The following is a 20166-nucleotide window of genomic DNA, read 5'->3' as shown; positions in this document are numbered from 1 at the left end:
TTTCCCGCACATGTCTTTTCTGTTTATACATTCTGAAGGCCCATCCATCTGAATTCCTCTTATCTCCCCAAGTTTGGAATCAGACATGCCATTCTCAGCCTTCAGATGTTTGTAGCTGCTTGTTATCAATTATTTATGTTCAAGCTGTTCATGCAGCTTTAGCTATGCAAAACTAACTATTTAATTCCATTATCAGACTATTGTACTATGGAATGAATAATTAACTTCCCAAAGATATCTTCTATTCTTTTCTCATACACTGGTTAAATTACGCATTTTAAAGCAGCTTTGTTAAACAAAGTCAAAATCCTAACTTATCATTATAATATGGTTATTAGCAGTAATGGAAGAAACATAGGCATTGGGCCTTAGTTAGTCAAATTAAAGATACATAAAACAAAGTCGAAATCCTAACTTGCAAACAGCAGATAGTTAGCCTGGGAAGCAAGGTCATATGTGACTTGCCACGGTGCAGAATGTTATAACATCCTCAGGGTACCAAAAACATAAACAAATTCTAAGCATCTCTCCAGTTATTTTAATATTAGTCTGAAGAGACACTTTTGTCTCAAGTTCTAATACAATCATCTAAACACAGTATTATTGCGTCACAATTTCATTCGCATAAGCATATACATTTTTGGGGGAGGGGGGAATTCGGTCACGCCCCCTTTGGGGCGCTAACTTCGTCGGGGCCTTACTTTTAGCGCCCTGAAAAAGTTAGCACCCCCACGCCGTAAATTGAGTGGTAACGCCCCAAGCAGGAGGTGGGACGCTACTGGAAGCACTCCCCCTCCATCCGGGGGTGCTACCATTCAATATCGCAACGCTACGTGCAACAGCGCCACGGTATTGCAGGCCTCCTTCACTTCCCGTCCTGCTGGACCACCGGGGAGCTGGGTGCCAGGAAAACAGCCTGATCAGTCAACCCCGGCACTCCTCAAGAGAAGTGCTGGGCTGACCGATCGCGGCCGTCACCCCGCATGAAGAAGCGGGAGGGGGCAGGTGCTGGCAGGTGGCCCAAAAGAAAATGGCCGTCCGCACCTGCCCTTTAATTTGCGCCACCGCAGCTGCAAAAATGCCACCCTGACCCTGTCGGACATATTGAAGTTTGCGGCTGGGGCGCGAGTGGGGCGCTGCACTCAGCGATGATGCCATCGCCAGAGCGCAGTGCCGCGGGGCGCTATTGGCTACCGCCGCCGCTAACCTCCCACTGAATTTCACGGGAGGCGTTAGCAGCGCCACGCCCTAGCACTAGGGGTGCTAACGGGAGGCACAAAGCAACCCAATTTTTCCCCCTGGGTCCCTAATTTTAACACATGATAGGAATGTTCTCAGTGTACTAGTTACTAGAAGAAAATGATTGACTTGATACTTTCAATCATACTACCTGACTGCCACTATGATTGACAGTAGCTCTGCATTTACCAACAGTATTGTATAAATGAGTAACATTTATAAAAACAGATGTTTTCCCTTCAAGACAAACATATTAGCTGACACTGCTCTTTTGCTGGGCTCGATACGAAGAAAACATTTACAGGCACTGGAAATGGAAATAACTGGAGCTGCGCGTGGCAGAGCTTCACTTGACATTCAGAACCAGCAGCAATAGGTTGATAACTGAATTTTCTGACTATTTTCTGTAGACAATCGAAACCAGCAATGATTTGAATCGGTACACCTTAAAATTATACTGTTGTTGTCGGCTTGTTTTTGCTCACCGAACTGACAGTGTTCTGTTTTGATATGGTGAACAAATATGCATCATCATCATCTCTAGAGCTGTATACAGTAGGTTCTGTTTCAATAACTTGCTGCTGTTTTGATCATCTATATTTCTGTAGCTATGTGCCTGTGCCACCACGTTTCATCAAGGTTTTCCTAGAGACCTATGATTGGAGGTCTAACTGCTCTGGGAGAAATACTTTTGTTTCTCACATGTGTGACTTTTTTTGCCCTTTGCTGCCTTAATGTTAAGGGCAGCTGTTGTCACTTGTCCTCTGATATTCAATTCTTGTGTTCACAACTGGATCAAGACTGTGATGAGGTCTGAAGCCAATTGGTTCTGGCAGAACTGGAAACTGAGCATCAGTGAGTAGGCTATTGATGAGTAGGTGTTTCTTAATAGCACTTTGGATGATGCTTTCCATCACTTGGTTGATGAATGGGAGGAGGTTGACAGAGCAATAATTAGCCAGGTCAGATTTGTCCTGCTTTGTGGATAGGATGTACCCAGGCAATTTTCCATATTGTTGGGCAGCTGTCAGTGTCATAGCTGCTCTGGAATAGCTTGGCTAGGAGGTTGGCTAGTCTGGTGCACAGGTGTTCAGCACTACAGCCATAACCTTCACTGTGTTCAATGCTCTCAGCCACTTCCTAATGTCACATGGAGTGAACCAAATTGGTTAGACACTGGCGTCAATGATGGTGGGGACCTTGGGAGGAGCCGAGTGGGAATGTCCGCTTGACACTTTTAGCTGAAGGTGCTTACAAACACTTCAGCTTTGTTTCTTGTGCTGGGCTTCACCATAATGGAGGATGGGGATGAAAATGACAATCCTTCCAACTGCTATTAATCAATCAAAGGAATGCTGAAATTCAACTGAACAATAAAAAGAAAAAAAATACAAACTAAAACAGTATAATTAAAAATCTAGTATACTGTATTCACTGTTCACTCTACATTCAGGAGACCAAAAGTGGACAAGGTGTCTGATCTGCCAAAGTCTCCCTCCTATTCCCACACTGACCTCTCTGTTTTTGGTCCCCTACACTGCTCCAACCAAGGTCAATACAAATTTCAGGAACAGTGCAGCCAATAAATCTTTAGCCTCAACAGCCATCCCGGGGCACAATAGGTTTTATAAATACATTAAGAGCAAGAGGATAACTAAAATAAGAGTAGGGCCTGTTAGGGACCATAAAGGTAACCTGTGTGTGGAGGCGGAAGACATGGGTATGGTTCTTAATGAATACTTTGCAACTGTTTTCACAAAAGAGAGGGACGGTGCAGAAATTGCAATCAGGGAGGGGGAGTGTGAAATATTAGATGAAATAAACATAGTGAAAGAGGAAGTATTAAGGGGTTTAGCATCTTTGAAAGTGGATAAATCCCCAGGTCTGGATGAAATGTATCCCAGACTGTTAAGAGAAGTAAGAGAGGAAATAGCAGAGGCTCTGACCATCATTTTCCAATCCTCTCTGGCTACAGGTGTGGTGCCAGAGAACTGTTAACATTGTACCACTATTTAAAAAGGGAGAAAGGGATAGACCGAGTAATTACAGGCCAATCAGCCTAACCTCTGTGGTGGGAAAATTATTGGAAAAAATTCTGAGGGACAGGATAAATCTTCATTTAGAAAGTCACGGATTAATCAGGGACAGTTTGCAGATGATACAAAAATTGGCTGTGTGGTTGAAAATGAAGAAGAAAGCTGTCGACTGCAGGAAGATATCAATGGAGTGGGCAGAACAGTGGCAAATGAAAGTCAATCTGGAGACGTGTGAGGTAATGCATTTGGGGAGGGCTAACAAGGCAAGGGAATACACAATAAGTGGTAGGACACTGAGAAATGCAGAGGATCAGAGGGACCTTGGAGTGCATGTCTACAGGTCCCTGAAGGTAGCAGGACAGATAGATAAGGTGCTTAAGAAGGCATATGGGATACTTGCCTTTATTAGCCGAGGCATAGAATATAAGAGCAGGAAGGTTACGCTTGTACTGTATAAAACACTAAGTGAGGCCGCAGCTAGAATACTGTATGCAGTTCTGGTCACCACATTACAGGAAGGATGTGATTGCACTAGAGAGGGTGCAGAGGAGGTTTACGAGGATGTTGCCTCGGCTGGAGAATTTTAGCTATGAGGAAAGATTGGATAGGCTGGGGTTGTTTTCTTTGGAACAGAGGCGGTTGAGGGGAGACCTAACTGAGGTGTATAAAATTATGAGGGGCCTAGATAGAGTGGATAGAAAGGACCTATTTCCCTTAGCAGAGGGGTCAATAACCAGGGGGCATAGATTTAAAGTAATTGGTAGAAGGTTTAGAGGGGATTTGAGGAGATTTTTTTTCACCCAGAGGCTGGTGGGGGTCTGGAACTCACTGCCTGAAAGGGTGGTGGAGGCAGAAGCCCGAATCACATTTAAAAAGTACATGGATGTGCACTTGAAGTGCTGTAACCTACAGGGCTATGGACCAAGAGCTGGAAAGTGGGATTAGGCTGGATAGCTCTTTGTTGGCCGGTATGGACAAAATGGGCTGAATAGCCTCTTTCTCTGCTGTAAATTTCTATGATTCTATGGGCACAATCTAGCCAGCCCTGGGGAGGCGGGTTTAGAGGCGGGACTGCCGGAAAAATGGCGGAATCTGGGGGTGGATGCCCATCCCACCCCCAACCCGCCTCCGTGCCATCTTCCTGGGAGGCATGTAGCCGACCCGCGCCGGGTCCCATTTCCTGGAGGCGGTAAAGGGGTTACAGCCACTTAACTGCCTGTTAACTGCCTGTTAACAGGTAGTTAACAGGTAGTTAACAGGCAGATAAGAGGATTATCCCCATTTTACCCACACAAGTGCGGGCTTCCTAAAGGCTGCGAACCCTGCCAGGGTCAGCGAGGTGAGCAGTGGGTCTGTGGGGGTCAGAGGGGTGCAAAAGTGTACTGTGAAGGTAAGTAATGGGTGCAAGTGTGGAGAGGTGAGTATGTGAGGTGAGTGGATAGTGATAAAAAATGTTTACTTACCTTTGTTTCTTCCTGCAGGCTTCAACAGTTGAGAATGCGGAGAGTCTCACATCTCACCGGCAGAGATGACAGATGGCTGATGCATTTTCCGATGCAACAACCACCTAATTTCTGCTCACAAAAGAGGTTTGATGAGTCTTGAATACAAGGACTCATCAAACAACATAGAATGTCAGTGTTTGACAGCTTCACAGAGCTGTCAAACGCTGACATTTCTACTTTCAAGAAATCTTGACAGATGGCCGTCATATGTTGACGTGCTCTGTCAGTGACTGCTCCCTAATTGGTCTGCTGAGCCCACCGGTCAATCAGGGGAAAATTCCACTGGTTGGCCAGAAGCTGATGGAGGTGGGATTGAAAGCCGTCAAGCAGCCGTCGCGCCTCCAAAAGCTTCCAACTGAGAAAATCCAGCCCTAAGTCTCCACTCAGAATCCTGTCTAGCAATGTGCACAGAGGCCTATGGTGGGTGGAATATTTATCTGTACCAAATGTGGACTCTGATGTCAGAGGGAGTGGGGCCAAGGGGAAGCAATTCCAATGACAGGAATTTCCTCGGCCCCAGCTCCCTACTGCCGAGCGATCTGGACGCTTGGTTGAACCTGGCTCAACAGCGAAAGTGAAACCCACCTGGGGGTCTGGTTTTGGGTCCTGGACTCCATCAAAATTCCAGCTCCAAGATTGACATCGACCCCTTAAACGGCAATCGATTGAGCTGAATTTAAAGAGGTTTCTTAACCAGTGGCACCAGCTGCAGAACAAGTAGATTTCCCATGCTTCCTTCCTCCTCTGGGACCAAAAATTGGGAGGAGGCCGGTTTGTAATTAACAACCAATAATGAAATTGTAAGAACACACAACTTGAAAATATTTTATTTCTGAGAATGTGATTTTATTTGCAGATTCTTAGTTATGGAGAAAACAGACGTTCTCTTTTTTCCATTAAAAGATTTTCACCCCCTGTATTACTTTGAAACCTTGAAATCTGGACATTCTATAATTTGGACTAAGTTTTCTTCTGGAAAGTCAATCATTTGGATATTTCTATTAATTCCATTTAAAACTTCACATTCAAGCAACCTGAAGTTGAAGGGATAATTACTAGTCCTAGCCCTTATCGGGCTACCCCAGATCAAGTGTATTCCCCAGACGTTCACCTTCAACTAAAGTTAGAGATAGCCGAATTCTACAAGATGCTTAATTGGGTCTAAAGGTCTAGACTATCTCTCTCTAAAGGAAAGGAATGACTGAAAATGTTACCATCCTCCAGATAGCACTTTTAATAAATTTAACTAGACTAGCCTTCCGGATATTATGAGGGTCCAGAAACCCCCCCAGAATTCTGCAACTCCTCACAAAAGAGTATACAGAAATTGAGTTCGCGAGTTTGATACAGAAATACTAATTGAGACAATTCTAAAAATATATAAATTTATTAAAGAACCAACATTCAGTTAGCAGCTTGTGAGGCAATCACGACTTTAGCAGTTCAAAATACAAGTAGTTTACATTTCTTTTTCTCCAGAGATCCTTATTCTTAAATCTTAACTTCGTACATTTTTACATTTCTTATTATTTCTTAATCCAGAATATCCACCAAAATCAAATAAGAGTACCCTTTCGATCCCTGAGTCTCAAAGAATTAAAAACTTACAGAGACTGCCTCTGAAGTTGAGAAACGCTTGCCCTTTCCAGCGACTTCTGACTTTCCATCTGAAAAGCTCTATTTTTATAACTTTTTTAGTGGTTTATTCTTTGAAGATTTCTGCTAATGTAAGCTAATTATCTCTAGTCATTCTTTGTTGAATTCTTTTCTATTCTTACTATCATTTCAGCTGCCAACTCTCAGAATTCTGTCTACAGCATAGGTGTTTCAAAAACTTATCATAAAATGGTTATAACAGATTTATCTCTTTGATGCCATTCTTATCGAAGGACTTTCATTCAATTTCTAAATCACTTCTGCTGTTTGAAAGCAGACGTCATGACTCCTATGTGTTCCAAGTTCAACACAAACACAATGTAATTGCTTTGTGTATCTATTGAAGTTATATCTACAAAGTCTTCTGTAGGTATCATATTTACAACATGTAAATCAAAAATACTTCATCTAGGGTGTTTGTTTTCCTAGCCATCTTAGTTGGTTATATTACTGACTTATGTTTTCTGTCCTTCATTTAATGTTACTTTTATCAAAGGCACATGGTTTTTTAATATTCTGTGTTCCTGTTCAAAGTGTCAGTTTTTAACACTTTACTTCAGCATTGCTATTGTGTTGGTTCCAAACTGCAGTTTTTGGAAGCAAGCCTTTGCTTTTTCAATAGGGCCATTGCTTTAGTATTAACAATCAATTCCTGTTTCAAAAGCTTGTGTGGTGTTTACAGCTTGTGTTAAAACTTCATTTTATCTCTGGAGCCTGTATTGACACAGCTTGTGTCGCCGAGGCTTTCCAGACTTTTAAACCCAGTATGTCATGTATTAATAATATCAGAAATCTGTTCATAGGATGGTGTATTTTTCTGAATTATGGCTTTTTCCCTTTACACCCACCTCTTGACCAAAAAATGAGCTGGAATATCTAGACAGAGTTTGGTCAATATTCCTCATGAGGTTACAATAGCACATTAAGTTCACGAGATGCACAATCATGTGCTACATGAAAATTCCTTTTAAGTCATCCTAGGACAATGTTTTGCCTTATTTTAAAGTGAACACAATTTAAAAGGATGTTATGTACATAGTCATGCTATTAGCGAAACAACATGTACTTAGAATGTCCAATCGGCAGATGTACGTTCCGTAGAGATGAGTTATTCATATGAGTCAAGGAGACATCAGTTGAATCTAGTTGAAGTTTGACACGTTGTTCCTTCGATCCGGCGTGTGTACAGATGCGTGTTGTCGTAAAGGCCTTGCCAGGTACTCAGTTGATTCCTTCATCTGCGGTGTCTTCCTCCTTCGTTGAAATAACTCATTGATCTTTCCTTGTTTCGGTTGTTGCTTTTCGCAAATCCAATTCCTGATGCATTGCCAAGCAACATGTGGAAGAGCCGGTGACACCGTCTGACTGACAGTTGTCAGTATTTCGATCGCATCCATTTCCTGTGTCGTGCTCCAAGCTGGGTCTTGAAAGACAGCATACGACTGCACCTTGTATTGTTCCTCCTTTTCGGTATCCCGCAGGACATCTCTTGATATTGTCTATGGAGACAGTTTTAAAAATATGCTTGCCATTCGGCTGGTTAATATATATTTGAACTGTTCTCTTGTTAATAGCAGAATGTATTTGAACAGGTTTTATCCACTTCGGTCTTAAACCAGGTTTTTGCTCAAACTTCTTTTCCTGTACCCATTCTCCTACTATGGGTTGCCATGCTTTATTTGTCAATTTTTTCTGCCTATTTGCTTCCCTTATCCTCTGATCAATTTGATGAATGTCCTCTGTTACTTCTTTTTTTTAAATCTAACTGTCGCTGTCAGGTCAAGGACTCAGAGTGTGTAGATGCAATAAAAGAACTATGGGTAAGCGGTGTATGCATCTCAACCCCATACATCAGATAATATGGAGTTTTAGGGGACACTGCCCCTGATGCAGATGTGGGCACATTATTGAGTGATAGCTGCACCTCTGGAATGATGGTGGTCCACTTATTCCCCCTGATTCTCAACAGTTTGACCAATAGCTTTTTTACTTCCTGGTTCTTATGTTCCACCAGCCCCGCTGATTGCAGATGACGTGGCGTGCTGTGCTCTAAGCCAATCCCCCTTTGTACGCAGTAGTCTTTGAAGACCTTAGATACAAAGGCTCCACCTTTATCGGAGTGTAAGATTTTGGATGCACAAGCTACAGTAATTATATCAGAAATAGCCCTGGCAAGTGCGTTTTCCAAAACAATTTTTGTGGGGACCAGCCAGCAAAAGGAAGTGCATCCACCTACACAAATGAGAACATGTCTATATCCCAAAGATGGGGGAAGTGGTCCAATAAAGTGAATAAAGAATTTTCCCATTGGCTCATCAGCTTTCACAGGAGCCAATGGTGGTGACTTAATTAGTGATGACTTATTGGTCAAATAGCATGGCTCACAATTTGCCACGTATGTTTTACAGGCTTTAAGCATGCCTGGCCACCAATATAAGGGGGTCAATTTGCAGAATGTTGTTCTGACACCACAATGTGTTTGACTTATGCCCTTGTGAGCTTCTTTAACAAGCTGTTCTCGTTTGTGTCTCGGGGGTACCTCTCGGTTTCCCTTGGGCAACTTAACTAGTACAATACCCGTAGGGGTTTCCGAGTAAAAGTACTTTGATGGATATCCTGATAGATTCTCTTTTGTCGGGTCTAATAGCTGAATCAGTTCCTCATCCTGATTAGCTGCCCGTTCTGCCCTAGTGATTACGCTAACATTGGCAGGCCCCTCTCGAGGGGGTGTCATGCAGACCGAACGTTTCGCTTGTTCGTCTACAAGGCTGTTTCCTTTTGAGTGTACTGTCCCAGTGGTATGCCCGTTTACATGAATCACCTGACACTTCTTTTTCTCCATTCTCGAACGGAGAATGTCTTCCCACAGTGTGGGTTTAATAGGGTCTGCGTTTTCTAAAGCATACCATAATGCTGCGGCTTCAGCATATTGCGCTGCCTTATGGCCAAGAGGTATAGACAGTAATTCTTCTGGATAAAAAGAATAGCAATCTCAAAAAGTCCCTACTACTATCCCCATCCCAGCTGAGGATTGTTGGGATGTCTCTTTTTTAATCGTCATTGACGATCCATCACAGTAAATAACTTGATGGTATTCTGTAAGCAGTCTCATAGGTATTTGTTTGATTCCCTCCTCTGTATCATCATCCGCCATGATGGGGAGATGCTCTATCTTTGCACATTGATTTGGCTGGTGTTGTAAATAAGGATAGTATTTATTAATTCATTTCTCGAGGTGGTCTTTGCCTCCCCCCTCTAGGCAAGTTCGATCAAGCTGTGTTTGAACATGTTTTTCCCTGTCATCCTGGTCTGTGGATGCTTCTAGAGGTCTGGTTGAAATTTTAAGGTAATGTGTCATGTCTGCTTGTCCTATAATGAGGGAACAGGCCAATTGTGGTACCAGTCCTACATCTAGGGTCACTGTTATTCCATATATAGTAATAGGTATTTTGTAAAAATTAATTATTTCAGTTTTGTCTTGTGTGAATCCCCCTAATGATTTTTTACAAATTGGACTTCGCAAACCTGTCCACTTAGTTTTTATAATTGCAGGATCCATTACAGTATAATCAGGTCCCGTATCAAACAGGGCTTTCACTTGTGTGTTTGTGGGCAAGGTTGCCAAGGCATAGGGGAATTCAAGAGGCCCTGGCTGGGTGACAGGCCTCCAATCCTGGGATTGTTCATCCTCAGGATCCTGAGCTTCATTTGCTGCTTTATTTTTAATAATTTTAACTGACTTTTGTTCCACCCTCTTGGGGTTTTCATGTTTTCCAGATCCCTGAGGGGGTTTGACAGACTGTTTATTTTCTTGATGATCCTCCCGTTGAGGTGGATGTCAGTTTTGCTGGGAATCTTTTTGATCCCTATTTTGGTTTTCTTGAAGATTTTTGTCATTTATTTCATCATGAGCTTGCCACCTTAACCAGAATCCATGGCCCCCAGGAGCATAGGCTGCTCCGGGTCCTGCTATTAGGCCATGGTTGTCATTACCTTGTTGGGCATCGTTCATTAGGCCTCCCAATTGTGCAGGTGTGCACTTTATCATTAAGGAATTTAGTGGATTTGGAGTATTTGTTTGATTATCCCACAGGATATTCTGTATTCCCTAGTTCTGGTGATCAACATTAATCATGCCATCAGTTCTAGCAGTTCCTTCAGCTTCAAAGCCTTCTATTTCAAAAATTATCACTTGGTTTTGTGGAGGTACAGGGATAGGATTATTTCCCCTAATAAAGCAATCATTTGAATTTTCTAAAAAAAAGACTTGACCAATTCCAACAGGGTTTGCCATTTCGTCAAGGGTTAGGGTGTAATATTTTGTCAGGACCTAACCTCGGTTAGGGTTTAATATTTTGTCAGGACCTAACCTCGGTTAGGGTTTAATATGACATTTATAAGAAGCTTCTAGACCTCAATGGTATTTTGAGGGAGTTGTGATTTAAGTTCTACAAGGCCTGAACAGGGTCTTGTCATCTCTAGAAACTTAATTCTGGGTCTTAGTACCACTGTCAGTAAAACACCCCTTCTATACTTAACAATCTACAACATGGATATAGATATAAATATAAGTATAGGTTCTGTATCAATTCATTAACACACACGTTGGGCACCAACTGAAGGGATAATTACTAGTCCTAGCCCTTTTTGGGCTACCCCAGATCAGGCGTATTCCTCAGACGTTCACCTTCAACTAAAGTTAGAGATAGCCAAATTCTATAAGATGCTTAATTGGGTCTAAAGGTCCAGGCTATCTCTCTCTAAAAGAAAGGAATGACTGAAAATGTTACCATTCTCCAGATAGCACTTTTAATAAATTTAACTAGACTGTAGCCTTCCGGATATTATGAGGGTCCGGAAAAAACCCAGAATTCTGTAACTCTTCACAAAAGAATATACAGAGATTGAGTTCATGAGTTTGATACAGAAATACTAATTGAGACAATTCTAAAAATATATAAATTTATAAAAGATCCGACATTCAGTTAACAGCTTGTGAGTCAATCGCGACTTTAGCAGTTCAAAATACAAATAGCTTACATTTCTTATTCTCAGAGATACTTATTCTCAAATCTTAATGTGGTGTATGTGCCTTTAAGAGCCCCTGTGTACTGTACTGCCGGTAATGGCCACTCAGGCTATATAAGCCTGTATAGTGTCTTGTATCTGTTAGTTCACCTCCAGACTTTGTTCAGTAAACACCTGTAAACCAACTCCTGCATTCCGTGTCTTCATTAACACACGGATACAACAGTGGCGATGAATTGGAAACGGACTTACCTGCAATTCGGCAGCACCTCAAGGAGATCGATTCCTCAGACGAAAGTCGAAGAAAAACAAGAAAGAAAGGGAAAAGCTGCGGTTTCACCAGCTAGCCGAGCTGGTGGCAGGTACTGCAATAATCCTTCCTGGGCGGCGGGCTGGGGCTCGATCGGCTGGCTCTGCAGCGGGGCCGAGCAGCGAAGGCGGAGGCAAACAGAGACGGAGGGTGGAGCACTCGGGAGACGGCCGGCGCTGCAAAGCAGGTCGGCATTCAGACCAAGCAGAGGGAGGGAAAAGTCCCAGAGAGTCCGGCGGGAACGAGTCTCCACCTATTAAAAATACCTGTGTAAAAAAAATAATAAACGCGGAGAACAGCGTTGTCAGCAGCGGCAGCGGCGGGAAAGCGCGGGAGGCGCCATTTTTTTCTGCGGGGAAGAAAGGAAAGCGCGGGAGGTGCCATTTTTTTTTCAGGATGCCTTAGACTGGCAATATTACTGCTTTCGATAGTAATGTAGAGAATTGGACCACATATGTGGAAAGAGTGGAGAAATATTGCACAGCAAATGAAATAAAAGATGATAAAAAAGCATCGGTACTTCTAAATCTAATGGGCGCAAGGACATACGGGCTGTTACGAAACTTAATCACTCCAGCCAAACCGATGGACAAGAATTTTAAGGAGATTGTTGATACCCTACACTGCCAATTCGGGACAGGACTGACAGATTCTCTACGAGACAAATTCGTCTGCGGTCTCCTAAGTGAAGGAACACAAAAAAAGCTACAGAGGTGGTCCCTTTTCCTAGGGGCACACCAATATGACATAGAATACAAAGGATCAAAACAGCATGGGAATGCCGACGGGTTATTGCGCCTACCGTTGCCAACGGTAGAAGAGGCACCTACAGTGGACCCAGTGGAGATGTTCCACTCAACCATAGTGGAATGTCTACCAGTAACAAATTCTGCCATTGAAAAGGAAACGAGAAATGACCCGACTCTCTCACGAGTCTACGATTTAACGGTGAAGGGATGGCCAGCACATGGCGAACCACTGTTGCTAGCATTCTCGCAAAGAAGAGAACAGCTGTCAGTGTGCCGAGGAACCTTGATGTGTGGATCCAGAGTGGTGATTCCACCCAAACTCCAGGATGAAGTGCTAAAGGAGCTTCACGAGGGGCATCTGGGTGGAGTGAAAATGAAGAACCTAGCCAGGGCATTTGTATGGTGGCCAGGTATCGATGGAGACATCGAAGAAATGACCAAGAGCTGCCTAGGATGCCAGAAGGTCCAAAACGCCCCACCACAAGCCCCTCTACATCCATGGGAGTGGCCCTCATCTCCATGGCAAAGGGTACACATCGACTTTGCTGGTCCATTTATGGACTCAATGTTCTTAATCGCGGTTGATGCACACTCCAAGTGGCCGGAGGTAATAAAGATGTCCTCCACCACCACGGAAAAAACCATCACAGCATTAAGGACCATATTTGCCAGGAATGGGCTGCCTGAACAGATCTGTTCTGATAATGGACCGCAATTTGTGTCCGAAGAATTCAGGAAGTTCTTAAAAAACAATGGGGTTAAGCACTACACGTCCGCCCCATACCATCCCGCCACCAATGGATTGGCTGAAAGGTTTGTCCAGACCTTCAAGAAGGCCATAAAGGCCATGGGTAATGAAGACATAAATCTACAGCATAAGGTAGATAACTTCTTGTTTGCATACAGGAATGCAACACATGTGGTTACAAACCAAACTCCCGCCATGATGTTCTTCAATAGAAGCCTAAGATGTCGGCTGGATTTGATCAAGCCAAACATCAGAAGGGACGTGGAGAACCGGCAATTTCAAGGCATGAATGAAAGGCCAACTAGAACCTTCCAGATAGGTCAACAAGTTTTGGCCCGGGACTACCGTACCGAGAAATGGCAGCCTGGAACTATTTGCACACGACTAGGACCGCTGATGTATACCGTGGACATTGGAGAAAGCATAATAAGGCGCCATGCTGACCAGATCATAGAGTCATCCGAAAAGGGACACCCTACCCCACAACTCTATATGCCTAATGATGAAGCAGAGATACCCATAGTATCTACCTCCGATCCGGTGATACTGGAACCAGATGAACCCGACACTGGCATTCAAGCCGAATCAACCTTGCCAAAAGAACCTACTACACCACCAAAAACTACTACACCACCGAGGCGTTATCCAGACCGAGTCAGGAAGCCTCCAGAGAGATTGACTTATACGTGATTAACTGCCGCAAATGTGTAGATTCTTGTTCTTGTAACATGTTAATTAATGATTACTTAAAATGTTATGTATTGGTTGTCTAAAAGGGGAGGAATTGTGGTGTATGTGCCTTTAAGAGCCCCTGTGTACTGTAATGCCGGTAATGGCCACTCGGGCTATATAAGCCTGTATAGTGTCTTGTATCTGTTAGTTCACCTCCAGACTTTGTTCAGTAAACACCTGTAAACCAACTCCTGCATTCCGTGTCTTCATTAACACATGGATACAACACTTAACTATGTACATTTTTACATTTCTTATTATTTCTTAATCCAGAATATCCACCAAAATCAAATAAGAGTACCTTTTCGATCCCTAAGTCTCAAAGAATTAAAAACTTACAGAGACTGCCTCTGAAGTTGAGAAACGCTTGCCCTTTCCAGCGACTTCTGACTTTCCATCTGAAAAGCTCTATTTTTATAACTTTTTTAGTGGTTTATTCTTTGAAGTTTTCTGCTGATGTAAGCTAATTATCTCTAGTCATTCTTTGTTGAATTCTTTTCTATTCTTACTGTCATTTCAGCTGCCAACTCTCAGAATCCTGTCTACAGTATAGGTGTTTCAAAAACTTATCATAAAATGGTTATAACAGATTTATCTCTCTGATGCCATTCTTATCGAAGGACTTTCATTCAATTTCTAAATCACTTCTGCTGTTCGAAAACAGATGTCGTGACTCCTATGTGTTCCAAGTTCAACACAAACACAATGTAATTGCTTCTTCTTCTTCTTCTTCTTAGGCAGTCCCTCAGAACCGAGGATGACTTGCTTCCACATTAAAAATGAGTTTGCAGGTGACTGATTAGTCCAATGCGGGACCTACAGTCTTTGTCACAGGTGGGGCAGACGGTGGCTGAAGGGGCAGGTGGGTGGGGTCCTTGGGTTGACGTGCGCTCCCTGTGCTGCCTGCGTTTGGCTTCCGTTTGCTCCCGGCAAAGAGACTCGAGGTGTTTGGCGCCTTCCCGGATGCTTCTCCTCCACTTTGCGCGGTCTTGGGCCAGGGATTCCCAAGTGTTGGTGGGGATGTTACACTTTTTCAAGGAGGTTTTGAGGGTGTCCTTGAAGCATTTCCTCTGCCCACCTGGGGCTCTCTTGCCGTGCCGGAGCTCCGAGTAGAGCGCTTGTTTTGGGAGTCTCATATCGGGCATGCGGACAATGTGACCCATCCATCGGAGCTGATCAAGCATGGTCAAAGCTTCAATGCTGGGGATGTTGGCCTGAGCAAGAACACTGACATTGGTGCGCCTATCCTGCCAATGGATTTGCAGGATCTTGCGGAGGCAGCGTTGGTGGTACCTCTCCAGTGCTTTGAGGTGCCTGCTGTACATGGTCCATGTCTCTGAGGCATACAGCAGGGCGGGTATCACTGCTGCTCTGTAGACCATGAGCTTAGTGCTGGGTTTGAGGTCCTGGTCTTCAAACACTCTCTTCCTCAGGCGACCGAAGGCTGCACTGGCACACTGAAGGCGGTGTTGGACTTCGTCGTCGACGTCTGCCCTTGTTGACAGTAGGCTCCCGAGGTATGGAAAGTTGTCCACGTTGTCCAAGGCCTTGTCGTGGATTTTGACAATCAGGGGGCAGTACTGTGTGGCAGGGGCAGGTTGGTAGAGGACCTTTGTCTTATGGATGTTTAATGTAAGGCCCATGCTCTCGTATTGAAGTCATACCTACAAAGTCTTCTGTAGGTATCATATTTACAACATGTAAATCAAAAACACTTCATCTAGGGTGTTTGTTTTCCTAGCTATCTTAGTTGGTTATATTAATGACTTATGTTTCCTGTCTTTCATTTGATGTTACTTTTATCAAAGGCACATGGTTTTTTAATATTCTGTGTTACTGTTCGAAGTGTCAGTTTTTATAATTTTACTTGGGCATTGCTATTGTGTTGGTTTCAAACTGCAGACTTTTCGGAAGCAAGCCTTTGCTTTTTCAATAGGGCCATTGCTTTAGTATTAACAATCAATTCCCATTTCAGAAGCTTGTGTGGTGTTTACAGCTTGTGTTAACATTTCATTTTATCTCAGAAGCCTGTATTGACACAGCTTGTGTCGCCGAGGCTTTCCAGACTTTTAAACCCAGTATGTCATGTATTAATAATATCAGAAATCTGTTCATAGGATGGTGTATTTTTCTGAATTATGGCTTTTTCCTTTACAAAGTAAGGAATGATGGCTGTTGCTTAGGATTGACTATTGACAAGGTAACCAGAAATGTTTCGCATGAAATAACACAAATGAATTCCAATGCATTAGGGATGACTTTTGTTCATCCAAAAGAAAATGAATAAATTGAGTTCCAAATTTTAAATGACCATTTACTGTCTGTGGTTTTGTTCTAGATCTCCTCTCCTGTTTCAGTTATAAACGGTGACATCAGGTCTAAAAAGATTGCAGTGATAAGTGACGTATGTGAGTCCATGAAACAGCAGCTTTTGGTCCTGGTAGAGTGGGCCAAATATATCCCATCTTTCTGTGAGCTACCACTGGATGACCAGGTTTGTAACATTTTTGTTTTAATTCAGTTGTACAGAGACTTTATAGTAAGATATAAAAAAATGCCACAGCTGAACAATGTTACGCTGGTGGTAATGGATTTCTGCACCACTTCATAGAATACAAACTTAACTTTCATCACCCAAAGGCTCATATTTGGCAGAGCAGCATCAACACACTACTTCACTTAAAAGTCAAGCCCACCCAATCCAGATTGGCTAACTAGGTTTAATTAATGAAAAGTGGCAGAACTCTCTTTTCTATGACAAATGCAGAGTTGAACTGACAAAATAAGTGGTGTGGAATGAAGTTTTATCTCAGACTTTGAGCTGGGTTCAGTCCAGGCCAGACTTATATGGGAAACAGAAATGAGAGATGTTTTTAACCCCCAATAATATATGTTTTAAACTATAAAATTAATTATATGGTCCAGTAGTGTGGCCCATTGATGTAACAATTACCTGCACAATGGCACAGCAAGCCATGGATTCACCAATCTGATTTCCCAAAACAGCATATTTTCTCACACCTACAAGCCAGTGGTTGCAGAGTAGCTTTGGTAGAGGCCTAGGAAGAGGAGGTTCCCCACGAGCTTTCTCAGCCAGGAAATGGCATTTGTAGTGTGAAGCAAGCTGAAGGTGGAAGAAATAATCAAAAGGAAAGTTTGAAAAAATTAAAATACAGCCTCAGGTAATACTAAATCTGTCAATTGTGCTATTAATATAAAACTCACTGCGAACGCAAAGCTAGCCTCATTGACATTCTTCCTTAGAGTTAATGTTTAACCATGATGTTGTTGTACACAACATTGCTACCAGTTTAACATTAAATTTTATACAATTGTGAGCAACATTAACATTGGACAAATAAAGTATTAAGTCACTCATTTTTAAGCATATGATTTGTTGAACACCTCAGCATTTCCGTTCTAAAGAACTAGTTAACGCCAGTTTTATGAAACTTATTTTACCTTTTCAGAAAGAGCACCTGGCCAGAGGGATCCTCTAGTCTCACTTCCAACAATTTCAGTAATAAGTTAGACTTTGTCCTATACTTTCAGGGCTGTACTCCTAGAAATACCTGAAGTTAGGCCACTGCACAGGATCTTCTACATTTCTGTCTTTTTAAAATTTCTCTCTGTCTTATTAGTGCTCATATCTCCAATAAACTAAAACACAGTCAAAGGGATCATGGTCTTCTCTGTCACTTCCTACTTCGGTGTTTAACTGATGGCTAGCCCCATTCCCACAACAATGAACAGACAGAGGTTTATTTTGTTTTTCTGACTCAGCAAGTTTGGTCAAATATGTTGTGCAGTAAATTCATATCAATCCAGCTGGCCCGAACCCACCAAACCCAGTGCCAGATCTAAACCAGTGACCGTGCTTAGCCAAAAATGAAGTTGATGCAACTCCAAAAGAAGGGTTTGAATTATTCACTGAAAGGGGAAATCAGTCTTTTACAAAAGAAATCTGAATAGAGATGATTAAGGCATAATTGCAACCATGTTAGGTGCACTTGAATGTACAGCTTGTATTATGCCCAGTTTCTACATGGGATACTGCACTGTTAAACATTCTAACTGACACTGTATGAAAGGAGTATATTAAAACAGGTGCTGAAAAAAATTGGAAAATGAAAAGCCATGCTGAGTGAACACAATGATTTTGTCACTGCATAAGTATATTCCTGTATCAGCTCATGCACCAATCAGGAGAACCATTTAAACTATAGATCAAACTGAGTCAGTCTTTTGGGTGGAGAGAAGACTGGGAAGAAGCTCAAATCGGAACAGACTGTGCTGCAGCAGATGCTCCATCTGTTCCCAAGGAGCCAAAGTGGCGGAGTTTCAGCACAGGCTGTTCTAAGAGCTAATCCTGCAGTGATAGAGACTTTTTAGTGCACTTTTAACAGAAAGTTAAATTGAGTGTATTAGAGGAAACGGTTAAGAAAGTCTGTGTGAATCCATACCATGCCACCACACTATTCTTTCATTGGAATAGATCTTGTTTGCAGCAAGTTTCACTGTCACAGAAACATAGGAGCAAGGTTAGGCCATTCAGCCCCTTGAGTCTGTTCTGACATTCAATTAAATCATGACTGATCTGTACCTCAACTCCATTTGCCTGCCTTTGCTCATATTCCTTGATACATTTACCTAGCAAATATTTGTCAATCTCAGCCTTAAAAATCTCAATTGACCCCACATTCACAACCTTTTAGCGGAGGACGTTCTAGATTTCCACCACTATTTGTATGAAAAAGTGTTTTTTCATTTCACTCCTAAATGGCCTAGCTCCAATTTTAAGATGCCTAGCTTAAGTATTTGGTGAGTCAAAGACTATAAAATAACTTAAAGAGAAATTAATCCTAGATTTTACACGTATTCAAGGAGGCTAATGAGATATTCAGTAGCAAGGTTCACTTATTTTTATAATAATCAACAATGCTGTTTATTAGGAATACAGGGTGATTAATAGTCATGTGTATTATTTGAGTAGGTTGCATTATTGCGAGCCCATGCTGGGGAGCACTTACTGCTTGGAGCTGCAAAGCGTTCCATGATGTACAAAGATGTTCTGCTCTTGGGTAAAATAATTATTTTTATTTACTTTGCTTCAGTTGTTCATTTTTTTTAAATTCCTTTATTAAACTAAAAAAAAATGTCTGATCAAAATGTTAGGGAAACATCCCTAAAATCTGTGCTGTTTTCTTTTTTCTCTAAAGGAAATGATTATATCATCCCACGCAATTGCCCGGAGCTGGAAATAAACCGTGTAGCAACTAGAATTCTAGATGAACTGGTTCAGACATTTCAGGAGCTTCAGATAGATGACAATGAATATGCCTGCTTAAAAGCAATTGTTTTCTTTGATCCAGGTAGGCAACAGACACATGAAACAAAATTAATTGTGTCAACATTAATGTCTTTTATATGGAATGGCAATAACAGAGTTTTTAAAAACTCAGCAATTTGGACATGATATTCAGCTGATTTCATAAACTGAGAGAGTGGCAGCTGAGTGCTCCCCAAGATAATGCAGCCTTGAATGCACTCCCATGTAGCCACTCTCTTTTATATGTACTGTGCAGTTCACAAAGTGTATTTTTTCCATTTTGGGGTCTTTTGTCAGTGTGGTGTGATGGCATGTACTGATGGTCATTGTGTTCCATGCCATGGATGCACAGTGACATTTACACTGACAAATTAATGACTGTAATACAGTCGATGGATGCAATGTCATAAAATGATAATCCATAGTGGATTATTGGGAAGTAACAGTCAGTAAATATTATATTCATGTAATCAACAAATATAAAACAGTGAAATTATTACTATGAACTTGGCAATTCTCCTTAACTGGGTTTATAAAACAGAATCCAAAAAATCATAAACCTTTCCATATGGCCTATTGGGTAAAGGCAGCGCCCAATATAATACTGAGCTATAGAAACCATAATTGAAAACTTCAACTCACTGGCTGGGAAATGGCATATTGGGATCTCAGCTGAGTGTGTGGCTGTTCCCGCCAAAGGTACAGCGGGATTCTGTCAGAGACCGGCTGCAGATTTTCAGGCCATAATCAATCATTTATTTTTTTTAAATAATTATTGAGCATTCTTCCTATTATTTGTTGGCGGCACTGACTATAAGAGGCAGATGAAAGGAT

General features: G+C 42.2%; 1 protein-coding gene across 1 annotated transcript in view; it reads left to right on the top strand.

Annotated features, from left to right (window-relative positions):
- The window catches only part of hnf4a (hepatocyte nuclear factor 4, alpha), an 83759-nt gene that overhangs the window by 45414 nt on the left and 18179 nt on the right, over positions 1-20166 (top strand). The window contains exons 5-7 of the mRNA XM_086005361.1: positions 16342-16497; positions 18997-19084; positions 19223-19375. Coding sequence (XP_085861487.1) covers positions 16342-16497; positions 18997-19084; positions 19223-19375 — 397 coding nt within the window. The remainder of the gene's footprint in view (positions 1-16341; positions 16498-18996; positions 19085-19222; positions 19376-20166) is intronic.

This window comes from Somniosus microcephalus, chromosome 13 (assembly GCF_052327205.1).
Source record: "Somniosus microcephalus isolate GS21.2 chromosome 13, FLI_Smic_1.0, whole genome shotgun sequence".
Classification (NCBI taxonomy): Eukaryota; Metazoa; Chordata; class Chondrichthyes; order Squaliformes; family Somniosidae; genus Somniosus; species Somniosus microcephalus.
Note: the sequence above shows the minus strand (reverse complement) of the source record. Positions and strands in the feature narration are given on the sequence as shown.